General features: G+C 43.9%; 1 protein-coding gene across 1 annotated transcript in view; it reads right to left on the reverse strand.

Annotated features, from left to right (window-relative positions):
* LOC311145559 (cytosolic 5'-nucleotidase 1A-like) overlaps positions 1 to 23,547 on the reverse strand; it is a gene marked incomplete at both ends in the record, with an annotated part of 37,816 nt that overhangs the window by 6,987 nt on the left and 7,282 nt on the right. The window contains 2 exons of the mRNA XM_084181826.1: positions 20,038 to 20,167; positions 20,300 to 20,467. Of these exons, the coding sequence (XP_084037952.1) occupies positions 20,038 to 20,167; positions 20,300 to 20,467 (298 nt within the window). The remainder of the gene's footprint in view (positions 1 to 20,037; positions 20,168 to 20,299; positions 20,468 to 23,547) is intronic.

Raw genomic sequence — 23,547 nt, forward strand, 5'->3', positions numbered from 1 at the left:
GTTCGTCATCACCGGCCTTCTAGCCACTGCCGCATCCTATCTCATCATTCCATTTGTTTTGTCTTGTCTATTACACACACCTGGTTCATATCCCCTCATTAGTACGTTTATAAGTGTTCCCTCTGCCCCCTTGTCCTTGTGGGTGATTGTTTAATGTGAGGAGAGAGTAGCTCGGTTGAGCTACATGTATTTTGTATTGCCGGGGTATATTTTCCCTGTGTGCCTGTTATGCTCCAGTGCGCCTGTTTTGCGTACTGGACTGTTTGACGCTATCCTGCATAACTCTGTATTCCGGAATAAACTCTGTATTCTGTGATTTACCCTCCTGCGCCTGACTCCTTCAAATCACCCATCACAGGTAGTTATTGGGGTCAAATTTGTCTCCACTTTTGTGGATTGGCGTGATCAGTCCTTGGTTCCAAATATTGGGGAAGATGCCAGAGCTAAGGATGATGTTAAAGAGTTTAAGTATAGCCAATTGGAATTTGTGGTCCAATTGTGGTCTGTATATTTTATCATTTCATTGAGGATACCATCAACACCACAGGCCTTTTTGGGTTGGAGGGTCTCTCTCTCTCTCTCACACACACACACACACACACACACACACACACACACACACACACACACACACACAGGCCGTGTCCGAATACCCATATTTGGTTTCTAAATAGTAAGCATTTTAGGTATGCTGAAATATAACATTTTATAGTATGTGAAATTTCGAAAATCGAGTATGCTTTAAACGCCAGGATGTTATACTCATTTCAGCTTTTCATCTAGAATTCACTGCACAGTTTTGAGGAAAGGAATCGTCATTCCAGACTCACGTTGGTTTGACAACAGCTGATAGTCAGCTGATAATGAGGTAAGGGGACTAAACCGTACGTTGTAAATAGTATGTAGTATGATTAGTACACAGCATGCAGTTTTTGTAAGTAGTAGGCAAGACAGGTTTCGAACACGGCCACCTGGGTTGGGGTCAATTCCATTTAAATTCCAGTCAATTCAGGAAGTACACTGAAATTTCAATGATCTTCAATGCTTTTCATTGAGGACCATTTGGAATTGGAATTGGAAATTGGTTTACTTTCTGAATTTAAATGGAATGGACCCCAACCCAGAAGGCCACACACTTAACCTTAAAAGGAAAATCCAATCAAAAACAATATTTTTTTTAACTTCTAGGATTGCTTTTTAGAAAGGATGTTTGAGCAAAAATGATTTGACACCTTTCTGTTTTCGCAATGACATTCAAATCAGCATTGAAAAAAGGCGCAAGTTTAAAAAAAAAGTTTGTTCCGCCTGAGCGTGTCTGACCACAAATCAGAGACCACTATGACATTACATTTTTACATTTTAGTCATTTAGCAGACGCTCTTATCCAGAGCGACTTACATGAGCAATTAGGGTTAAGTGCCTTGCTCAAGGGCACATCGACAGATTTTTCACCTAGTCGGCTCGGGGATTAGAACCAGCGACCTTTCGGTTACTGGCACAACGCTCTTAACCACTAAGCTACCTGACACACCAAATGTGTTTGATGGATCTGGAGCTTTTGTAGGCTACAGTCCAAACGATGTCTTCCAATGGTGCAACTGCTGTCGGCATCCAAAGATTATCCATCTTGAATAAACGCTTGGAGGTAAGGACGACAGCAGTATAGCCTAAGGGCCAGTGGCGACACATTATTCAGGGCAGGTGGGGCAAAAAATAAAAATAATAATAATAATATTAAAATTAAAATAAACCCAATATTTTTGCCCTGTTTTGCATGTCATTTTGGCATTAATACGTGTCAATATCAGTTTGCAAACAATGTAAAAAAAAAAAAAAAACATTGAGTTAATAAAGTCGTATACAAACATGGTCTCTTTTTTGCTTTCTTGAGTAAGACAGCTCCAAAATGCAGCCGTTTCAGCCTAGCTCAGTGCTTTCTGTGGTGGTGGGCCAGCCAGCGGAAAATACAGAGCGTAGGGGTTGGTAATGTTCTCTAGTTGTGCCGTGATTGGCTCAGTGTTCTGTCACTCATGGGGACACTACGTCACTGCAAAATCTACGGAGCGATCTAAAAAATTCAAGCCCCTTGGGTGCTGCCATAGATTTACATTAGAAGTGCCCATCCAGGCTCAAGGTCATTGGCCTCAGATAAAATGACGTCAAGTCACTTTATATCTACCGTAGCTTTGATTGGACTGATCATGTCAACATCATACTTTCAAAATCTTAGCTAGCAAGCTAGACAAGCAGTCATCATCATGAATCATCATGAATCAAGTTGAGAATCTACTGGCAAATCCTTTTCAATCCTTCTCATATGAAGATAAATTATAGATAAAACGTATCGGTGCTTATCGGCCATTTGACATAAACATTACACAACAAGTTGGAAATCGCAAATTCAACAATGAGTGGTTTGGACGGAATCAGTGGCTAACTGCAAGCAATGCAAAGCAATCACTAGCCTGCTATTCAGTGGAGTGAGTGTGTGGTCCAAGTCTGGGTTTAAGGGTCTCTTTTCCAAGCTTAAAAGGATAATCATTTACATGCCATGGGCCAGAAAAGGTTGAATACATTGGCTATGCTGTCAATCCAGCATGACTTCTGCCACGTTCAAAACAACTGGAAACTCGGAACTGGGAAATCTCAGACTTCAGTGAGTTCAAGACAACTGGGAAAAATTAGCTCCGACTGGGAAAATATGTTTTGAACGGTCATCAAACTCTGAATTCCAAGTCGGGAACTCTGGCCTCTTTCTAGAGCTCCGACCTGAAGATCACTGACGTCATGATTCGAACATGTTTTTTTCAGAGTTCCCAGTTGTCTTGAAAGCACCATACATCCAGAGAATACCAGACTTTGATGACAAACTTTTATTTCAAAATTTGCCACGAAGGACCGCCGCGCCACCTTCCTGTTCAAGTGAGCACAGCACAACAAGGTCCAAAAATGTATTGTATGCTGCTGCATAAATGTTGTAATATGCCAGGGAGATATGTATACTGTAGCTAAGAAAGTTATACTAAGTGTATGTTGTGTAGTAATAATTTGGTCCCTTTCCCCCTCATATCTTAGTCTACTGTTCTGACTTGGTGGTGCATATGTAGCCTACAGCCTGTTTTAGATAAATGTAATCATTGAATATTGTAAGAGCTTTCATTGTCTGCTTATACAGTGGGGGAAAAAAGTATTTAGTCAGCCACCAATTGTGAAGTTCTCCCACTTAAGAAGATGAGAGAGACCTGTAATTTTCATCATAGGTACACGTCAACTATGACAGAAAAAATGAGAAAAGAAATCCAGAAAATCACATTGTAGGATTTTTTATGAATTTATTTGCAAATTATGGTGGAAAATAAGTATTTGGTCAATAACAAAAGTTTCTCAATACTTTGTTATATACCCTTTGTTGGCAATGACACAGGTCAAACGTTTTCTGTAAGTCTTCACAAGGTTTTCACACACTGTTGCTGGTATTTTGGCCCATTCCTCCATGCAGATCTCCTCTAGAGCAGTGATGTTTTGGGGCTGTCGCTGGGCAACACAGACTTTCAACTCCCTCCAAAGATTTTCTATGGGGTTGAGATCTGGAGACTGGCTAGGCCACTCCAGGACCTTGAAATGCTTCTTACGAAGCCACTCCTTCATTGCCCGGGCGGTGTGTTTGGGATCATTGTCATGCTGAAAGACCCAGCCACGTTTCATCTTCAATGCCCTTGCTGATGGAAGGAGGTTTTCACTCAAAATCTCACGATACATGGCCCCATTCATTCTTTCCTTTACACGGATCAGTCGTCCTGGTCCCTTTGCAGAAAAACAGCCCCAAAGCATGATGTTTCCACCCCCATGCTTCACAGTAGGTATGGTGTTCTTTGGATGCAACTCAGCATTCTTTGTCCTCCAAACACGACGAGTTGAGTTTTTACCAAAAAGTTCTATTTTGGTTTCATCTGACCATATGACATTCTCCCAATCCTCTTCTGGATCATCCAAATGCACTCTAGCAAACTTCAGACGGGCCTGGACATGTACTGGCTTAAGCAGGGGGACACGTCTGGCACTGCAGGATTTGAGTCCCTGGCGGCGTAGTGTGTTACTGATGGTAGGCTTTGTTACTTTGGTCCCAGCTCTCTGCAGGTCATTCACTAGGTCCCCCCGTGTGGTTCTGGGATTTTTGCTCACCGTTCTTGTGATCATTTTGACCCCACGGGGTGAGATCTTGCGTGGAGCCCCAGATCGAGGGAGATTATCAGTGGTCTTGTATGTCTTCTATTTCCTAATAATTGCTCCCACAGTTGATTTCTTCAAACCAAGCTGCTTACCTATTGCAGATTCAGTCTTCCCAGCCTGGTGCAGGTCTACAATTTTGTTTCTGGTGTCCTTTGACAGCTCTTTGGTCTTGGCCATAGTGGAGTTTGGAGTGTGACTGTTTGAGGTTGTGGACAGGTGTCTTTTATACCGATAACAAGTTCAAACAGGTGCCATTAATACAGGTAACGAGTGGAGGATAGAGGAGCCTCTTAAAGAAGAAGTTACAGGTCTGTGAGAGCCAGAAATCTTTCTTGTTTGTAGGTGACCAAATACTTATTTTCCACCATAATTTGCAAATAAATTCATTAAAAATCCTACAATGTGATTTTCTGGATTTTCTTTCCTCAATTTGTCTGTCATAGTTGACGTGTACCTATGGTGAAAATTACAGGCCTCTCTCATCTTTTTAAGTGGGAGAACTTGCACAATTGGTGGCTGACTAAATACTTATTTTCCCCACTGTATGCCCCCTTTATTTATCCTACGGTTCTGACTTGGTGTACAGGGAGAATACTGTAAGTATAGCCCATGTTCTGAATTCTGTCGCTGTACATTTCAAAAGTGCTGAACAAATAGTTATATTGACTACATCCGTCCTAGCTCGCTCATTAATTTCTTAATCGAAATTACGGATTGCATCTTATCCTCTCGTTGTTCCCTTATGCCATAGTTTGCACATCTCAATTGTCAGTAGAAACCACATTTGTTTAAGCAAGTCAGTCATATCAGCTATGTTTTTTAAAAAGGCAGTAAATGAATGAACTGTTTCGCTGCCAGACAAGGCTCCACTGATAGCCAGGTGTAGCTAAGGATTCACTCCATGGTGCTGAAAAGAAAGCTCTGCTGTTGGGAAAGCTTTATGTACATTACATTTACATTTTAGTCATTTAGCAGACGCTCTTATCCAGAGCGACTTACAGGAGCAATTAGGGTTAAGTGCCTTGCTCAAGGGCACATTTACGTCATTTAGCAGACGCTCTTAAACAGAGCGACTCACAAATTGGTGCATTCACCCTATAGGCAGTGGGATAACCACTTTACAATTTTGGGGGGGGGGGGGGTAGAAGGATTACTTTATCCTATCCCAGGTATTCCTTAAAGAGGTGGGGTTTCAAATGTCTCCGGAAGGTGGTGAGTGACTCCGCTGTCCTGGCGTCGTGAGGGAGCTTGTTCCACCATTGGGGTGCCAGAGCAGCGAACAGTTTTGACTGGGCTGAGCGGGAACTATGCTTCCGCAGAGGAAGGGGAGCCAGCAGGCCAGAGGTGGATGAACGCAATGCCCTCGTTTGGGTGTAGGGACTGATCAAAGCCCGAAGGTACAGAGGTGCCGTTCCCCTCACTGCTCCATAGGCAAGCACCATGGTCTTGTAGCGGATGCGAGCTTCAACTGGAAGCCAGTGGAGTGTGTGGAGGAGGGGGGTGACGTGAGAAAACTTGGGAAGGTTGAACACCAGACGGGCTGCGGCATTCTGGATGAGTTGTAGGGGTTTAATGGCCCTAACAGTTTGTGGGTACCATTTGTCACCGTCATAGTGCAATTTATATATTGTTTAGTGTTGTGTAGTGGCTTTGCTGGCATGCATCCCCAAAACATTTGTGAGTTTGCCCCACCAAGATTTACAAGCTAAAATCGCCACTGCTACGGGCGATACGGATTTAACTTATTATTGATATCTAGGCTACATAGCGCATTAATGTGAATCACACTACTGCCCTCTCATTTATTTGTGCCTTACAGATTGTGGTTGTTGTGGATGGCTGTTCACAAATGTATGTGTATTTTAACCCAATAATGGTTGAATTGAAGAAGTTTAAGCTGCCTATCAATCATTGTATTTGTGACATGGGGTGTATTCATTACAGAAACCGTATACCTTTTAAGAACCAAACGGAAACTAACAGAGCAAAACGAGAGTTTCTATTGGACAAATTCAAGTAGGTCCCTCCCAGTTGTTCCGTTTGCTTCTGTTTAAGAAACATTTTGCAACAGAATTGGAGAAATGAATACGCGCCAGTGGACAGTCAGTGAAAAATGCACTCATGCAACAGCTGCATAGTGCGGATCCCAGCCTATGGAATAAAAGTTTGAGTTTCTCCCTTCTAAACCCCGCTGTGGTATTGTGCTCCATAAGGTCAAAAACTAGTATAATTTAAGAAGACCATGAATGGGGCTTTTATTTTCTTAATAGAACATTACCATCTAATTTTTCACATGCAAGTAGCACATTCCGGTAGTGCTCAAAGCATGCCATTCCGAGAGCAGCACTTTTTTTTCAAATCGAAGCAATGACCCCAATCAGTCCTTCTAGACAAAAAAATAAAAAATAAAAACGGATTAGGCTAATTAGTCTTTAGTTTTGAGGTTATGCTCAGATAAAACAATCTGGCTAATCTATATTTCCATATTTCTAAGTCCTATTATTGAAGATCAGGGGGTATTCAATTAATTGGAATGACTGGAAATCTGACAGACTCTTTTTTAAATATAAAGATATAGCCTAATCGTATTATTATCTGTAGTAGAAAGCAATGGTTTAGAAGAAGCCTACATAACCAAACCATGAAGTAAAATGCAACATCCATTTATGGCCAACTATGTAAACTCTAACATAGATTTATCCTGCAATAGATGTTGTTCAATTGGTAATATTCATTTTTGTCTTCTTCTAATGCCTTTTAAGCAGGTTGATGTTTATTGGGAAGAGTCTTGTCCTTGAGGCAAAACTGTGCGATTTCCGATAGATGGGCCGCCTGCAAAGTCAAAAATGGCTATATTGCAAAAATTTATGAAAACAGAAATTAGCTTTTTGTTCTTAATTTAAGGATAGGGTTAGGCATTAGGGTTAGCAGTGTGGTTAGGGTTAAGGTTAGATTTGAAATCAGATTTTGTGGCTGTGCCAGCTACTAATCTGCGCCTCTTAAAGGGAAAGTAATCTAAAAGTCACTGAAAGCAATCAGATTTGGGTAATCCAAATCCATACGTTTGGGTAATCCAAAAGTTACGTTACAGATTACAATTTTGGACAGGTAACTAGTAACTGTAAGAGATTACATTTAGAAAGTAACCTTGAAATGTCACCAGCCACATCATCATGATGATGCATTTGGACATAAGGACCCACACAGCTGAAGTTATTTTGGTGAGGTTTTAAGCAGGCATGTGTTCTGAGGGCCACAGGGTCATACAGGCTGTGTGGAAATGGGAATGATTAGCTGTGTGGAGCACCCAGAGCACCATCATCAGCTCGAGAGTAACGTTACAATGTTTGAAATGTTTGTATTTTATAGTTGTGTTTTTGTCGCACTGCATACTTTTCCTGCTCTTTTAACGGATTAACCATGGCTCTGATAACAATGGATTGTACAAACGTTTTGGAATACTCATCGCATTTTCTACGGATTTACAAAAAACATGCACCTCCACTAGTACCGCATATCCGAGTCAGACAAACGTTTGTGCTTCGGGATAATGCGTGCAAGAAGCCGGGTGAGAGGGACTACAGCTGGTAAGGGCAGAAGGAAGAAAATACTGACAATAGAAGGTAACAGACCTAAAATACATTGAAAACACAATCGCTCACGCTCATAATTCTAACTGAATTATGTGATGTCGCAAATACACAAAAAAATGCCCCAGAGACTCCGAATGTGCTTGTTTGTAATTCAAGATCATTGATAAACAAAGTGGATGCATTTGAACTGCGTCTTCAATCAGTAAATGCAGACATTGGATGTGTCACTGAAACATGGGCCCACGAAAATATCCCAGATGAATCTCTTTTCATACAAGACTATGAGCTGTTCAGAAATGACAGGTCCAGAGAGGGGATGATAGGAGGGGGCGTAGCTATGTATGTGAATCACAGTATGCAGGCAAAGAGAAGACCTAGAGAAAGAGGAGTTTGAGTGTGTGTGGCTTCAGCTTCGTCCTAAATGACTCCCCAGCTCAGTTTAAACTCTGGTAGTGTGAGTACTCTACCATCCACCATGGGCAAATGAGAAAACACTTCAGCAGAACACTGTGGATTATCTCATAAACACTGTCCATGTGATCAGGATGTCCTCTCCCCAAATGGGTTTCATCCTGTGTGGAGACTTTAATCACCTGTCGATCAAGATATTGCCAAACTCCTATCCAGATATGAAACAAGTGGTCAAAGACAAGACCAGAGGGTACTCCATCCTAGATCTGATCATTACAAATCTGAAGAATCACTCCTCTCGGCTCCAGTGATCAAAAATGTCTGCTGTTCTTGCCAAATACAACATCAGGAGGGAGAAGCGTGGTGCAGCGGGAAAAAAGGACATCTGGTATCCCAGAACAGAAAGGAGGCCTTGGCACGATGTACTGACTGGTCTGCCATATATGAGGTGGAGATCATCGATGCAAAGGGGTAGATGTTCAACTCCTGCATTCAAACTGCACTTGATGTATGCATGCCAATAAGAAAACAACAACACTGGACAAGCCCTGGATGACTGAACAAATAAAGGCTGCCATCAGGAAAAGACAGATTTTCAACAGATGGGGGAAAACAATGAAATGGAGAGAATACAGAAACACAGTGCAAATGCGTATCAAGGACAAACTACTACAAAACTGAAATCCAGGACCTAAAGAAGAAAAACCCAAAGGAATGGTGGGACTTCATTAACAAAGGACTGGGACGAAAGAAAACAACATTTGAGGGAGAATACGGGTCGAGGAAATTGAAGACGACGATGTGACTGATGTTTTCAATGGCTTATTTGCTGAGGCATGGGCAAGCACCACACCTCTTGCCATCTTCCCCTTGCCCATGCCTATAAGGCAGGTTGAGCTGTGCAGCATTGGCCAGATAAAGCAAGCTCTGACCTGACTCAGCCCACGTAAAGCGAGTGGGCCTGATGGCATTCCAGCCTGGCTACTAAAAGAGCATGAAGAAGATCTAGCATCTGTCATCACACACATTGTTAACACCTCCTACTGGCAGGGTACTGTCCCTGTTGCCTGGAAGATTGCCAATATGTGTCCCATACCTAAAGTGTCAACCCATGTACAAAGAGTGACTGGAGGCCCATCTCTCTAACTTCATTCCTTGGAAAAATCCAGGAGAGCTTCATCATAAAAAAAGTGCACGAATCAGTATGCCTATCTCCCAAAGTTCTGCACTACTACCGCCCTTGTGAAAGCCACACACTCCTGGCTGACAGCTACAGACTCCAGAAAACCAACAATGGTGAAGGTGTTACTTGCTGATATGTCCAAAGCCTTTGATCGAGTAGATCACACAAAGCTCCTGCAACATCTGTCTGACATTGAACTGTGTCCAAGGTTACTAGCCTGGCTCCACAGCTACACCACCGGAAGAAGGCAGAGGGTGATGGAAAATGGCACATTTAGCCCTTGGTCAGAGGTCACCTCTGGTGTGCCACAAAGGGGCGGGGTTTCACCATATCTGTTTCTCCGTCACATGTCCACCCGAAAAGTTGTCTTCAGTGACACTCTGGACACTGGGTATGCAGATAATGTAGGGCTGTTCCGAGTCATACCATTAACCAGCATCCAAGAGGACAGTTCCATGGGCTTGAAGGCAAAGCAGCTGGAAGAGCGGGCCACATCCAACAACATGCTCCTGAATGGGAAAAAGTCTGTGGAAATTCGGATATGTTTTTCTAGAGACCATCCACAACCTGCACCACTAATCCTAGGAGTACAGGAAGTACCAGTGGTAACAACAACCAAGTATCTTGGTTTTCATCTAGACTCTAACCTCAGTGGTGACACACACGTGGAGCAGTCAGTGAGGAAGTTCTCATAACGCATGCCCTTTTTGACTGTTCTTACCAGAAATGGCCTACCCACTGAAGATCTGGTCAGAGTATACCCTACACTGGTCTGGTCTTGTCTGGAATACGGTGGAGTGCTGTTAGTTGGATGCAGTAAAAAGCAGCAGGCCCAACTAGACAGGGTGCAGAGGAGGGCCTTGAGGATCATCTCCAGAGGTGGAGCAGTCCAACCACAGCTCCCGTCACTGCAGAGCAGGCGAGAGCAGGCTGCAGTGCACCTGGTGAAGGACATGCACTCTCTTGACCATCCACTGAACAACCTGCTCCCTCCAAAAAGAGGTAACTGCACCACCAGGCTCCTGAGACACAAATACGAACTGTGCTATTGTAACAAAGTGAAAATGTAGAGTTTCCATCAACCTCGCGCGCAATGTAGACGTCAAAGAACGGCGCAGTTCGCGGTAGAGTAGTGGGTGAAACCATTCACTTCAGGAAAAGGGGTGATATAAATAAAGTTTCCTTTAATTTTGTGTTACTGAATTCATAAAAATATTTGCTGCCATTGTAGTAAGGTTGGTAATACGAGAGGTCTTCGGACTTACCATTTTTTGTACTATTTTCTTTTGAAAGAAAAACTAGTGGGTTTTGAGTGCTTCTCCCCTATTTGGGAAGTTGGTCTGCCTGCTCCTCAGTCTGAGAGAGATATTCTGAGAGCAGGTTTGTGTCTCCTTCCTCTGTATATAAAAAACTGTTTAAAACTGTATAACAAGTGTTTTTGGAAAACTGGTTCATATATCCTAAAGTCAATAGCAAATGTGGCTATGTATATATTTATTTTGCCGTTAATGTATTGAAGACCTATTTCAGCAAGTTAACCAAGTTTTTGCTGGCTTAGCTAGCCATGTTAATGATGAGCTAACTAGCACCGATGGTCACTGCACTACAACGTCACGCTAGCTATTGCCAGCAGGTGATTTGCTAGCAGGTGACTTATTGAAATTAAGTGAATGTTTATTTTCTTACTACCTTAAAAGGTTTATATAAAATGGTTGTACTTGTGCTCTGTATTTATGGATTAATATTACTTCACATTGAGGGAATGCATCACTACTGTTGCTCCTATCTAAAATATATCTTGTGTCCTACCTGTAACTGCCTCTGTCGCCAGTTTATTTCATGTATTAGCACTTTTTATTATTTAATTTGTTCTGAATTGTACGTTTACAGCAAGACGGAACTAATTATTGGTTCCGCCCGAGTGTTGTCACCCAAGCGCCTTTAGCGACGCACCGAGGAAACTTTACTTTAATCGTGTTTAAGTGCATACTTACAAAGAAAGTATACAGAAGAAGATAAAGGACATTTAAAAGGATGTTTAGCACCTCTGTGTGATAAGCAGCAATGAGGTTTGTTGACTATTTATTTTGCTATGAGGGTGTTTGTGTTTACGTGCATCATTTTTTGGTGTAAAATATACATAAAGTGTCTAGCTGTATGAGCTTGATTATAACGCCAGATGTGTGAGACATGCATATGGCATTATTTTGTTAATGTATTTTTTCTTTCTTTAAACGAGTTCTCAAGGGTTGACCAGCATTAAAGCCCTGTATTCAAATCAAGACCTCTTGCCTCATGCCTGTCACTGGAGGAGCTACAGTGAGAACTCATCTGCTCTGCATGAGTAGACGAGGAAGACAGTACCAAAGAGCCGTGACAAGAAGGGACATCTCTACATCCAAGAGTGTGCATCTGCTCCTGACATTTACACAGCCGCAGCATCCACAGAAGAATCCAGGCGCCTTACCATGAATCCAGCCGATGCAAAGAAGCTTAAACTATTTCCCACAAGAGACTGACACATTTTTGCCTTCATATTCATACGGTATAGTTGTGTGTATGTTTAAGTGTTAACTAAGCTACAACCAAGAGACTGAATTTTGCATTTCATAGAACAACGTGATATTGATTTGTGTGAAGTAGATGTGAATATGTTCTAAAAAATAATATTAGTGGTAAAAATAGTATAAATGTGAATAGCTAATGGGAGCTGAATCACAGTACACCAAGTAACAATGTCAGAGCCTAGTCTTACCTCTGGGAGAAAGCAGGTTAATGTAGGTGAAAGTATAGAGCAGCAGTGCATAGACATGCAACCACAGGCTACTAAAGGCACAAGAGCTAATGACCACACTTCCTCACAAGAACCACGAAGAAGCCAAAGAGACCGAAAGTTAACAGAAAAGGGCCAAGAACTGTACAATGAGCAAATAAGAAGATTTGCTCACCGTTTCACTGTGAGCTATGAGGAGTGGAAGGCTATTGCTAAAGACGCCAAGCAAGCTTTGAGTGGACAATGCTCAAACAACCTGCTACATGAACACATAAGCAAAATAAGTGCTGCCTCAGAGAATCTGAACATTGCTTATGATGAGGTAAGGCGCATAGACAACCCTGACCATGACACACGTCGCAGAATTGACACCTGTGATGCAGTAACCAGGAAGATCATCCAAACTGCAAAAGATCGTTTGGAGACAGCAGATAACGGTGGAGGAGATGAACAACGAGGCAACAGGGCGACATCGTCTATATTCAAGTCTGTAGCCTCAGACAAGATAAGTATCAAATCCCAATGCACTAAGTCCTCTCATGCTCAAAGCAGCTCCAGACATTGAAGTCGGATTTCTGTTAGCAGACAAGATGCCGCTGCTGAAGTTGCTGCCAATGAAGCTACTCTAGAAGTACTACTAGAACAAGAGTGTTGCATTGAGGAATTGGAAAGGCTTGAAGCTGAAGCTGCAGAGAGACAAAAGGTGCTAGATGCAAAGCGGAGACAACTGGAGCGACTAGAGACAGTTAAAAAGTTAAAGGCTGCTAAGGCATGTCAGCGAGTGTATGATCAGAGTGAGTGCTCAGATAAAGAAATAAGCAGTCTACTCCATCAAAGTGTCTGTATGAAGGAAAAGGAAGAAGTTAAACATGAAAATAATCTGTTGCAGCACCATTCTTCACCACAAGACCGGGCACATTCAAAGCAGGATGACAGCACAGCAGCTCTTGTTAGAGCACTTGCAGAGTCCATCAGTGCAGGTCGTCTTCCTATACCTGAACCAACAATATTCAATGGCGACCCACTCAGATTCAATGACTGGAAGGTTTCATTTCAGACACTCATTGATCGGAAAAACATTCCAGCCGAAGAAAATATATATTACTTGCGAAAGTATGTGGGTGGACCTGCTAAAAAGGCTATAGAGAGCTACTTCCTGCTTGGTTCAGAGTCAGCCTATCACGCAGCATGGAGGATTCTCGAGGAAAGATATGGAAATCCATTCCTCATAGCCAAAGCATTCAGAGATAAGCTGGAGGCATGGCCCAAGATAAGCTCCAAAGGCAGTATCGAACTTCAAGAGTTTGCTGATTTTCTTCGGAGCTGTGAGGCTGCTATGACTCAGATCAGAGGCCTCGAAGTACTTAATGACTGCAATGAGAACCAGAAGTTACTTGCAAAGCTTCCAGACTGGCTGACCTCGAGATGGAACAGAAAGGTCATAGAAGTGGAGGAAGAAAGTCAAACATTCCCAAGCTTCCAGCAGTTTGTAAAGTTTCTCACACGTGAAGCTAAGATTGCTAATAACCCAATAACATCTCTCCATGCTCTGAAACCTGCTGAAGGTGAGCAGATCAAGGTTTTAAAGAACAGAGCTCTCGGAGCAAAGGTACTAGCAACTAACTCAGATGAAAAAGCTTCCTCCACAAGCTGTGTTTTTTGTGAGAAGTCAGGTCACAGTCTACACAAGTGTTGGAAATTTATGAATAAAACCATCTCTGAGCGAGTCAAGTTTGTTCAAGGGATGAAGTTGTGCTTTGGCTGTCTGAAGCCTGGCCATCGCTCAAAGGAGTGTGAAAATAGAAGGATCTGTGATACTTGTGAGAAAGGACATCCAACCTGCCTACACGATAATCGCAGCAAAGAAAGAGGAATGTCAACAAGGACTGATGGAGAAATGGAGAGTGACAAGTTAAAAGAAGGAACGACAGATCGTTCACAAGAGAGGGTGACAAAACCACCACGCGAGGTAACATCTAACAGAGTTATCCAGAATGTTAAAGGCACCCATACATCCTCAGTCATTCCTGTGTGGTTGTCCACTACAAGTAAGCCAAATCATGAAGTCCTTGTGTATGCTCTTCTCGATACACAGAGTGACACGACCTTCATCCTTGAAGAGACAGCAAAGATGCTTCACACTAAAAATGAACCAGTCCAGTTAAAGCTCTCCACAATGGCTTCAAGAAATACAGTGGTGCCTAGCAGAAGGCTGACTGATCTACAAATAAGAGGATTCTACTCCGATAAGATAATCTACCTGCCAGTTACTTACTCAAGAGAATTCATCCCTGCAAACAGAGATCATATTCCCACACCAGAGACTGCCAAGGCATGGTCTCATCTTGAGCACATTGCAGATGAAATTGCTCCTCTGCAGAGCTGTGACATCGGCCTACTAATTGGCTACAACTGTCCTCAAGCTCTTGTACCAAGACAAGTGGTTGCTGGAGAAGAAAATGAGCCCTTTGCTCAGAGAACAGACTTGGGTTGGAGTGTAGTCGGCTATGGCAACCCATGTCTTGACTTTGGAGATGCCTTTGGAATAAGCCATCAAGTCATTGTGAAGCAAGTGACATCAGTTCTTCCAAATCTCCCAAACGAAGTGCACCTAAGTACAGAGGCCAGACAATGGAGATATGTAGCTTCAGAAGACAACCCAGCTGACCACGCCTCAAGGGGTGTCACAGCAGAACAACTCACAGCTTCTAACTGGTTCACAGGTCCAGACCTTCTTTGGCAAAAAGAGCTACCAACTGGAGTTGTCATGGTGGGAGAGATCGAGAGCAGTGACCCAGAGGTCAAGAAAGCTCAGGTTCATGACACTCAGGCAGAAGAAGCAAAAACAATTTTAGATCGTCTACACAAGTTCTCAGACTGGGCAAGAATGGTGAAGGCTGTTGCCAGACTCAAGCGCCGTGCTAAGGAAATCAAAGGTCTCAAGCCAAAGTCCTGTGAGGCCTCGAACTTGGAGGAAAGGAAAGAGGCGGAGCTGACCATAATCAAGATGGTCCAGGAAGCAACTCTCTCAAGAAATTCAACGCCTTAGACATCATAAGGAGACAAAGGTCAAAGACAAAGCCAACCAGTTGCACAAACTATGTCCGTTCCTGGATGATCAAGGTGTAATCAGAGTAGGAGGCCGCTTAGCTAATGCTGCCCTACATCCACATGTGAGGCATCCAGCAGTACTTCCTAGAGACAGTCATGTTTCTGCATTGCTCGTCAAGCACTATCATGAGAGAGTGTACCATCAAGGTCGAGGAATGACTATAAATGAACTCCGATCCAATGGCATATGGATCCTGGGTTGCAGCAAGCTTGTTTCATCCCATATTCACAAATGCACAAGTTGCAGAAGGTTCCGAAGATGCACAGGGCAACAAAGGATGGCAGACCTTCCAGAAGAGCGGATGGAAACAACTGCTCCATTCACTTACTGTGGAATGGACTGCTTCGGACCATTTTACATTAAGGAAGGAAGAAAGGAGCTAAAGCGTTATGGGCTGTTGCTCACCTGCATGTGTTCAAGGGGAGTTCACATTGAAGCACTTGATGACTTGACCTCAGATGCCTTTATCAATGCTCTGCGTTCATTCATCGCCATTCGTGGATCAGTAAGGCAGATAAGGTGTGATCAAGGGACAAACTTTGTCGGAGCAAGGCGTGAGTTCATTGAAGCACTGAAAGAGATGGATCAAGAAGAGCTCAAAGATTTGGGCTGCGAGTTCATCATGAACACCCCTGCCTCAAGTCATATGGGTGGAGTCTGGGAAAGACAAATCCGCACTATCAGAAGCGTCCTGGCGTCCATTCTAGAACAGTCGTCCAGACAACTTGACTCCTCTTCCCTACGAACATTTCTATATGAGGTTATGGCGGTTGTGAATAGCAGACCTCTAACCACTGATCATCTGAACGATTCTCCCAGTCCAGAGCCCTTGACACCAAACCACATCTTGACCATGAAATCCACAATCATTCTCCCTCCTCCTGGAAAGTTTGTCAAAGAGGATCTCTACCTCCGCAAAAGATGGCGCAGAGTTCAACTCTTAACCAACAACTTTTGGGTACGATGGAAAAAAGAGTATCTCCTGAATCTCCAACACAGACAGAAGTGGACCAAAGATCGCAGAAATGCAAAGGTCGGTGACATTGTTCTGTTACAAGATGCTGCCACACCACGAAACCAATGGAAGCTAGCAAGAGTCATCGAGGTGTATCCTGGAAGTGATGAAAGAGTGAGGAGACTCAAGTTACTCATCAGTGACTCCTCCCTGGATGGAAGAGGAAAGCGTACAGCCAAACCTGTTTACCTGGAGAGACCCATTCAGAAAACAGTTGTCACGCTCTGGCTCCGGGACTTTGTATGTTGAGCCAGGGTGTGTTCGTTTCGTGGTGTTCTGTTTGGTTGGGTTGTTCTATGTGGTTGTATTTCTTTGTTTGAATGAGTGACTCCCAATCAGAGGTAACGAGTGTCAGCTGTTGGCTCGTTGTCTCTGATTGGGAGCCATATTTATACTGTCTGTTTTCACCTTGGGGTTGTGGGTTTTTGTTCCGTGTTCAGTCAGTGTTACTGTGGACTTCACGATCGTGTTTTGTTTTGTTCAGTACTTTAATATAATAAGGTCATGTTTCTTTCACACGCTGCGCCTTGGTCTACTTCGCTACTAGACGATCGTGACAGAAAAACCCACCATACAAAGACCAAGCAGCGTGTCCAGGAGCAGGCAGCCTGGTCATGGGAGGAAGCGCCAGGAAAGGAGATGGAGAGGCTGGCGATGGACCAGGTGGGCAAAGTGTGGTCCTGGGAGGACATGCTCGGGGGCAAGGGACCTTGGGGTAGGATCAAGGCCCTGGCGAGAGAGGAGCAGCGGCGTCAGCAGTGCCATCGTCGGACGGACGAGAGGCATCCCCAAGAATTTTTTAGGGGGGGGCACACGGCATGGGCGACTGGGCAGCAGGAGGCTGCCACAGGGCGAAATAGGAGAAGAGGAGAGAAGGCCACCGGGTTACGGGAGCCATTGGCGAGAGGAGGGAAGGAAGTCGTAGAGGCACGGCGAGAGGGACTGAGGGGTATTGCCAGTCCGGTCCGGCCCGTTCCTGATCCCCGTTTAAAGCCAGTGGTGTGTGTTCCCAGTACGGTCCGGCCTGTCCCTGCTCCACGCATCAAACCTACGGTGTGCGTCGCCAGCCCTGCCCGGCCCGTTCCTGCTCCTCGCACCAAGTCTACGGTGTGCGTCGACAGCCCTGCCCGGCCTGTTCCTGCTCCACGCACCAAGTCTACGGTGTGCGTCGACAGTCCTGCCCGGCCTGTTCCTGCTCCACGCACCAAGTCTACGGTGTGCGTCGACAGCCCTGCCCGGCCTGTTCCTGCTCCACGCACCAAGTCTACGGTGTGCGTCGACAGCCCTGCCCGGCCTGTTCCTGCTCCACGCACGAAGCCTACGGTGTGCGTTGCCAGCCCTGTTCGGCCTGTCCCTGCTCCACGCACCAAGCCTACGGGGTGCGTCGTCAGCCCGGCCCGGCCTGTCCCTGCTCCACGCACCAAACCTACGGGGTGCGTCGTCAGCCCGGCCCGGCCTGTCCCTGCTCCACGCACCAAACCTACGGTGTGCGTCGCCAGCCCAGCCCGGCCTGTTCCTGCTCCACGCACCAAGCCTACGCGGTGCGTCGTCAGCCCGGCCCGGCCTGTCCCTGCTCCACGCACCAAACCTACGGTGTGCGTCGCCAGCCCTGCCCGGCCTGTTCCTGCTCCACGCACCAAACCTACGGTGTGCGTCGCCAGCCCTGCCCGGCCTGTTCCTGCTCCACGCACTAAGCCTACGGTGTGCATCGCCAGCCCAGCCCGGCCTGTTCCTGCTCCACGCACCAAGCCTACGGGGTGCGTCGTCGGCCTGGTCCAGCTCATTCCTGCTACTCGCACCAAGCCAAGGATGCGAGTCGTCAGCCTGGTGAGGTCCGTTCCGGCTCCACGCACCAAGCCAAGGGTGCGTATCGTCAGCCAGGTCCGGTCCGTGCCTGCCTCACGCGCCAAGCCAGGGGTGCGCGTCGTCAGTCCGGTGCCTGATCAGGTCAGCTACTCCACTACGGAGTTTGAGCAATCCGCTCCGTCTATGTCCGGTCCAGATCCAGCCAGCGGGGTCAGACCGGACCGGGGGCGCTACGGGGGGATTGTGGAAGGGTGGTGGTCAAGCCCGGAGCCGGAGCCGCCTCCGAGGAGAAATACCCACCCAGCCCTCCCCTGTTTTGGGGTTTTGAGGCGCGGTCGCAGTCCGCGCCTTTAGGGGGGGGTACTGTCACGCTCTGGCTCCGGGACTTTGTATGTTGAGCCAGGGTGTGTTCGTTTCGTGGTGTTCTGTTTGGTTGGGTTGTTCTATGTGGTTGTATTTCTTTGTTTGAATGAGTGACTCCCAATCAGAGGTAACGAGTGTCAGCTGTTGGCTCGTTGTCTCTGATTGGGAGCCATATTTATACTGTCTGTTTTCACCTTGGGGTTGTGGGTTTTTGTTCCGTGTTCAGTCAGTGTTACTGTGGACTTCACGATCGTGTTTTGTTTTGTTCAGTACTTTAATATAATAAGGTCATGTTTCTTTCACACGCTGCGCCTTGGTCTACTTCGCTACTAGACGATCGTGACAACAGTTACATTGCTAGAAGCAGACTGATGGTTCTATCATACACTCACACACAGTTTATTAGTTGTTTATTAGGACAGAGTTTCATTTAATTTATTCATGCAGTAGGTTTGTCTCCAAGTTTTAAGAAATCACTTGTGATTTGGTGGGAGTGTAACTGCCTCTGTCGCCAGTTTATTTCATGTATTAGCACTTTTTATTTAATGTATTTGCACTTTTTATTATTTAATTTGTTCTGAATTGTACGTTTACAGCAAGACGGAACTAATTATTGGTTCCGCCCGAGTGTTGTCACCCAAGCGCCTTTAGCGACGCACCGAGGAAACTTTACCGCAAAAAGCGAATTATTTTTCCACTGTTATCGTGTTTAAGTGCATACTTACAAAGAAGAAGGATGTTTAGCACCTCTGTGTGATAAGCAGCAATCACTGGAGGAGCTACACTACCTAACCAGTGAACGTGTGGCTGTGACCGTCCTGTCAATGCCTGTCATCACTGTTTGATATCTTTTACTGCAGGTATGCTTTTCTGTATTTTTGTTATTTTCTAAACACAACGCATGTATACTATACGATCACTTTGTGGATTCAGTCTGAGAGAGATATTCTGAGAGCAGTGAACGTGTGGCTGTGACCGTCCTGTCAATGCCTGTCATCACTGTTTGATATATTTTACTGCAGATAAAAACCGAGTCAACCTGAAGTGTGGGTGTCCGTGTGCCTTTCTTCTGGGGGGATATGTGAAGTTGGTTACACTATATAACTGCCCGTACGAACCGCCTGCGAAACGCCACTCTACCCACTGCTGTCAGACTCTAGTTCTTCAATGGTTTTCCCAAAGATTCTTTTTTTTACAATCACATTTTAACATTTAAATTTCCATCATGAAAAATGTCTGTGATGTTTCAAGTGTTCTGTATTCTATTTATGTCACGTATTATGTATTTTAAATTAGTGTTTTGCAATTATTAGTAATGTCAGTTCTGCACTTCTTCAGTTTTATCTGTGAGCAAGAATAAATGAACTCAAACTTCATCATCAGTGCATCAGACCAGCCCTCATCTCCTGGTACCCTTAAGCCCAACCTAATATCAGGGCATCACACTGAATTTGAATGAAAGATGTCCTCATTCACAGCACAATGGCCAGGTTGTGCACATGTGTGCACGTGTTTATGCATGTGTGTCTGTGTGTGTGATTAGGCACTCACGATGGTGGTTGATTGTGTTTATGAGTCGGAGACCGACGTGTGCGTGGCTGTTGGTCATGAGCACAACGTCAAAGAGCTCCTCACTCTCAGGGTACAGCTCCCTCAGCCGAGTATTCACTGCCTCCAGAGCCTGGGGTCACGTCAAACAGAATCTCTCAACATTCACCATACATCATGCACATTGACGAACATGATCGGCAATGTCAAAGCTCTGGGTGTATTTCTGTCTGTTTGTATGTCTTTGTGTCTTTATTTCCCTGACCTTAACGAAAGGAAAAGCAGGGCCGGGGACGAAGGGCTCCATCTCGTGCTCTATCTGGTACTTGAGGTAGTCCTCCATGCCTTTCTGTTCGTAGATCTGCTGCTCCTTATCCATGTTGAAGAGGACCCGCGATGACACCGCAATGGTGATGGCATTCTGAGGCTTAGGCTGTTGAATGAGGGGACACAATGCTTAATACCTGATCACACAATACAACACACACAAATACTCCAACACACAAGTAAGAAGGGCGATTCCACGCCAGAAAGGCCCAAAAATATTTTGGGTATCTCAGATTGTTCTGGCAATTCTCACATATAAACTTAATTGGGAGGAAGTATGTTTGATATGCTTTTTAAATTTGTATCAACATTTTGGGGGGGGGGGCGAAATCATGATGAAAGTGGCAATTTTAGGCACTTTTTAGACCTATACATGCCTCCTGTAAGACCCTATGATCCGTGAACCGTACATGATACAGACAACATCTTGTCATTATACTCCTTATAGTGTGCTCTAAAATATTTAGTATGTCTAGATTCTGAAATAAAAAAATTCACAAATGTATTAAACATTACAAATATTAATATCTCAAAAGTAACCTTTTTGATTTTGTAAATTTTCTGGACATATTGTTTTAAACAATATACTCTACAAGTACATCACATTTCCAGAGTGGGTACTCTGCTACTTTTGAAGTTATGATACATTTTATGAGCACCACCAACATCGTGAATGGGAAAATGGATTCAAAGGGAACTGCTGGTGATTTGCTGAATGTGATTGGTTAATGACCTATAATGTCAATTTCTATGAATAAAATGGTTCACATCTTCAAAAGTATATGGTTCCAAAAAATGTCAAAATCAAAAAGGGTACTTTTAGGAATACTCCATATTTTAGAGCACACTATAAGGAGTATAATGACATGATGTTGTGTCTGTATCATGTACGGTTCACGGATCATAGGGTCTTACAGGATGCATGTATAGGTCTAAAAAGGGCCTAAAATGGCCACGTTCATCATGATTTTCTCAGAAATGGTTTGTGATATAAATGTAAAAAGCATATCAAACATCCTTCCTCACAATTAAGTTTGTATGTGAGAATTGCCAGAACAATCTGAGATGGCAAAAATATTTTGGGACCATCCTTGTGTAGAATCACCCAGAAGCCCGGTGGATCAGTCCACTACAGTCTGAGACAGTAACTCCTTGGTAGTGATGATGGAGTTGGAGTGTAAGTAGGTTAAGTGGCCCCCAGACAGGGACAGGGTACTGTGGCGCCAGAGTTAGACAGAAGGTATACTGGTGTCCATAGTTCTACTTGTTTTATAGCTGTGGTGGACAGTGTCAAAGTGAAATACTGTACAGCAGCTGATTTAAAGGTATCTGTGAGCAACATGGAATCTGTGAGGATAAACTAAGAAGGGACATACTTGGAATTAGGGGAAGGAAAAGTACTTGGCAGTCTAATCACATTTGTTCTCTTTGTCAATTGGCTTGCTCAGTTTCGATTGGATCATATTTCACAGCAAAGGAAATGCTCTACCTCAGTGATTGAACCAACTATTTTTACGAGGATAGAACCTACTGTATTTGCATATCATGTAGGCCTATCTCAACCGCTGGCTAAGGCTAGGGCGGTGGGTTGGAGAGAGCTATTTTATTGTAAACATAACTGCAGAAAACTAGCCTGGTTTCCAGTCTGTTTTTACTCTCTTGCCAACTCCTTATGGAATTGACATGCAAAACAGTCTGGCCTTTCTGTGAATCTCAACATTTCAATATGCAGCCGAATTTTGTGCAAGGTCACTGATTGGTTGCTGAACATAACATTGAATAATTCCAAGACAACATCTGGAACCTCAATTTAGAATAAAAATGTTAACAACAAAATCAAACATTTAGATGTTAGCTAGGCAAGCACTTGTATTTTGATGTTGTGGTCCTCTGTAGCTCAGCTGGTAGAGCACGGCGCTTGTAACGCCAAGGTAGTGGGTTCGATCCCCGGGACCACCCATACACAAAAAAATGTATGCACGCATGACTGTAAGTCACTTTGGATAAAAGCGTCTGCTAAATGGCATATTATTATTATTATTATGTTTAAAATCAAAGTGAATAAGCTTTGTGGTTGAAATTGCAGTATGTATTAAGTTGGAGAAATGTGACGTGACCTAGCAACTTTTTACAGAGTGATTTGGCTTGACAATGACAATGGAGTAGGCAAAAGCACAAACAGATCTGGGACCAGGCTAACAGAAAACAGCCTTGAAGAGCACATTAACAGACTCATTACATGGGTAGGTCCCACTATAAAATGCTGGTCGGTCGCGCCCCACTGGTTTCAGACTAGTCACAGTGATAGAGCTGTGTGATAAGAGCTGAGGTGACAGTTTGACATGACTACCTTCCCCCAGCCAGATTGATAACAAATGAAGCAGAGCTACATTCCAGATTGGCTGCCACTTGTTAACCCCTTGAGTACCTGTATAGGGTTCAAACCAGAGTACAATACCACATTTAAAGCTGCAATATGGAACTTTTTAGGCGACCCGACCAAATTCACATAAAAATGTGTGTTATAGATCTGTCATTCTCACTGAAAGCAAGTCTAAGAAGCGGTAGATCTGTTCTATGCACGCTATTTCTATGCTTCCCGTTCTTAAGTGTTGTTTTTGTTTTTTGCGTCTTTTACTTTCGGATTTGTACACCAGCTTCAAACAGCAGAAATATTTTTGGTTATGCAAAAGATATTTCACAGCGGTTTAGATGGTATAATGATTCTCTACACTATACTTGCTTATTTTGTCACATAAACTGAAATTAGGCAAACTATTAGAATTTTAGCAACCAAGAAATGGCGGAGCTATTTTTGCATAGTGCATCTTTAAATGGTTCTTGATTTTCTATCTCCATTTAGTTTATTTGAATCAGTTGTATGGATGTGTTGGAATGGTATCAGTTTAACATTTATGTGCCTTGTTTTTTTATATATATATATTTTTATAATTGTCTATGGCAAATCTGTAAGCATAGGCCTACCTAAATAGTAAAAAGGTACAGTATACTGCCATTATTGAATCTTCAGATAGATAGCCTACTGTACAGGTATCTATTATAAAACTCAGTCCTGAAGACAGACAGAGCCCAGTGGTAACTTTAACCTAAGATAACCTGTCATATAATCAAGAGTGCTAGGTTTCCATCCAAATCTGCATAAATAAAATATGAGGTGGGATCTTT

Source organism: Coregonus lavaretus (assembly GCF_964263955.1).
Source record: "Coregonus lavaretus genome assembly, chromosome: 18".
NCBI classification, from domain to species: domain Eukaryota; kingdom Metazoa; phylum Chordata; class Actinopteri; order Salmoniformes; family Salmonidae; genus Coregonus; species Coregonus lavaretus.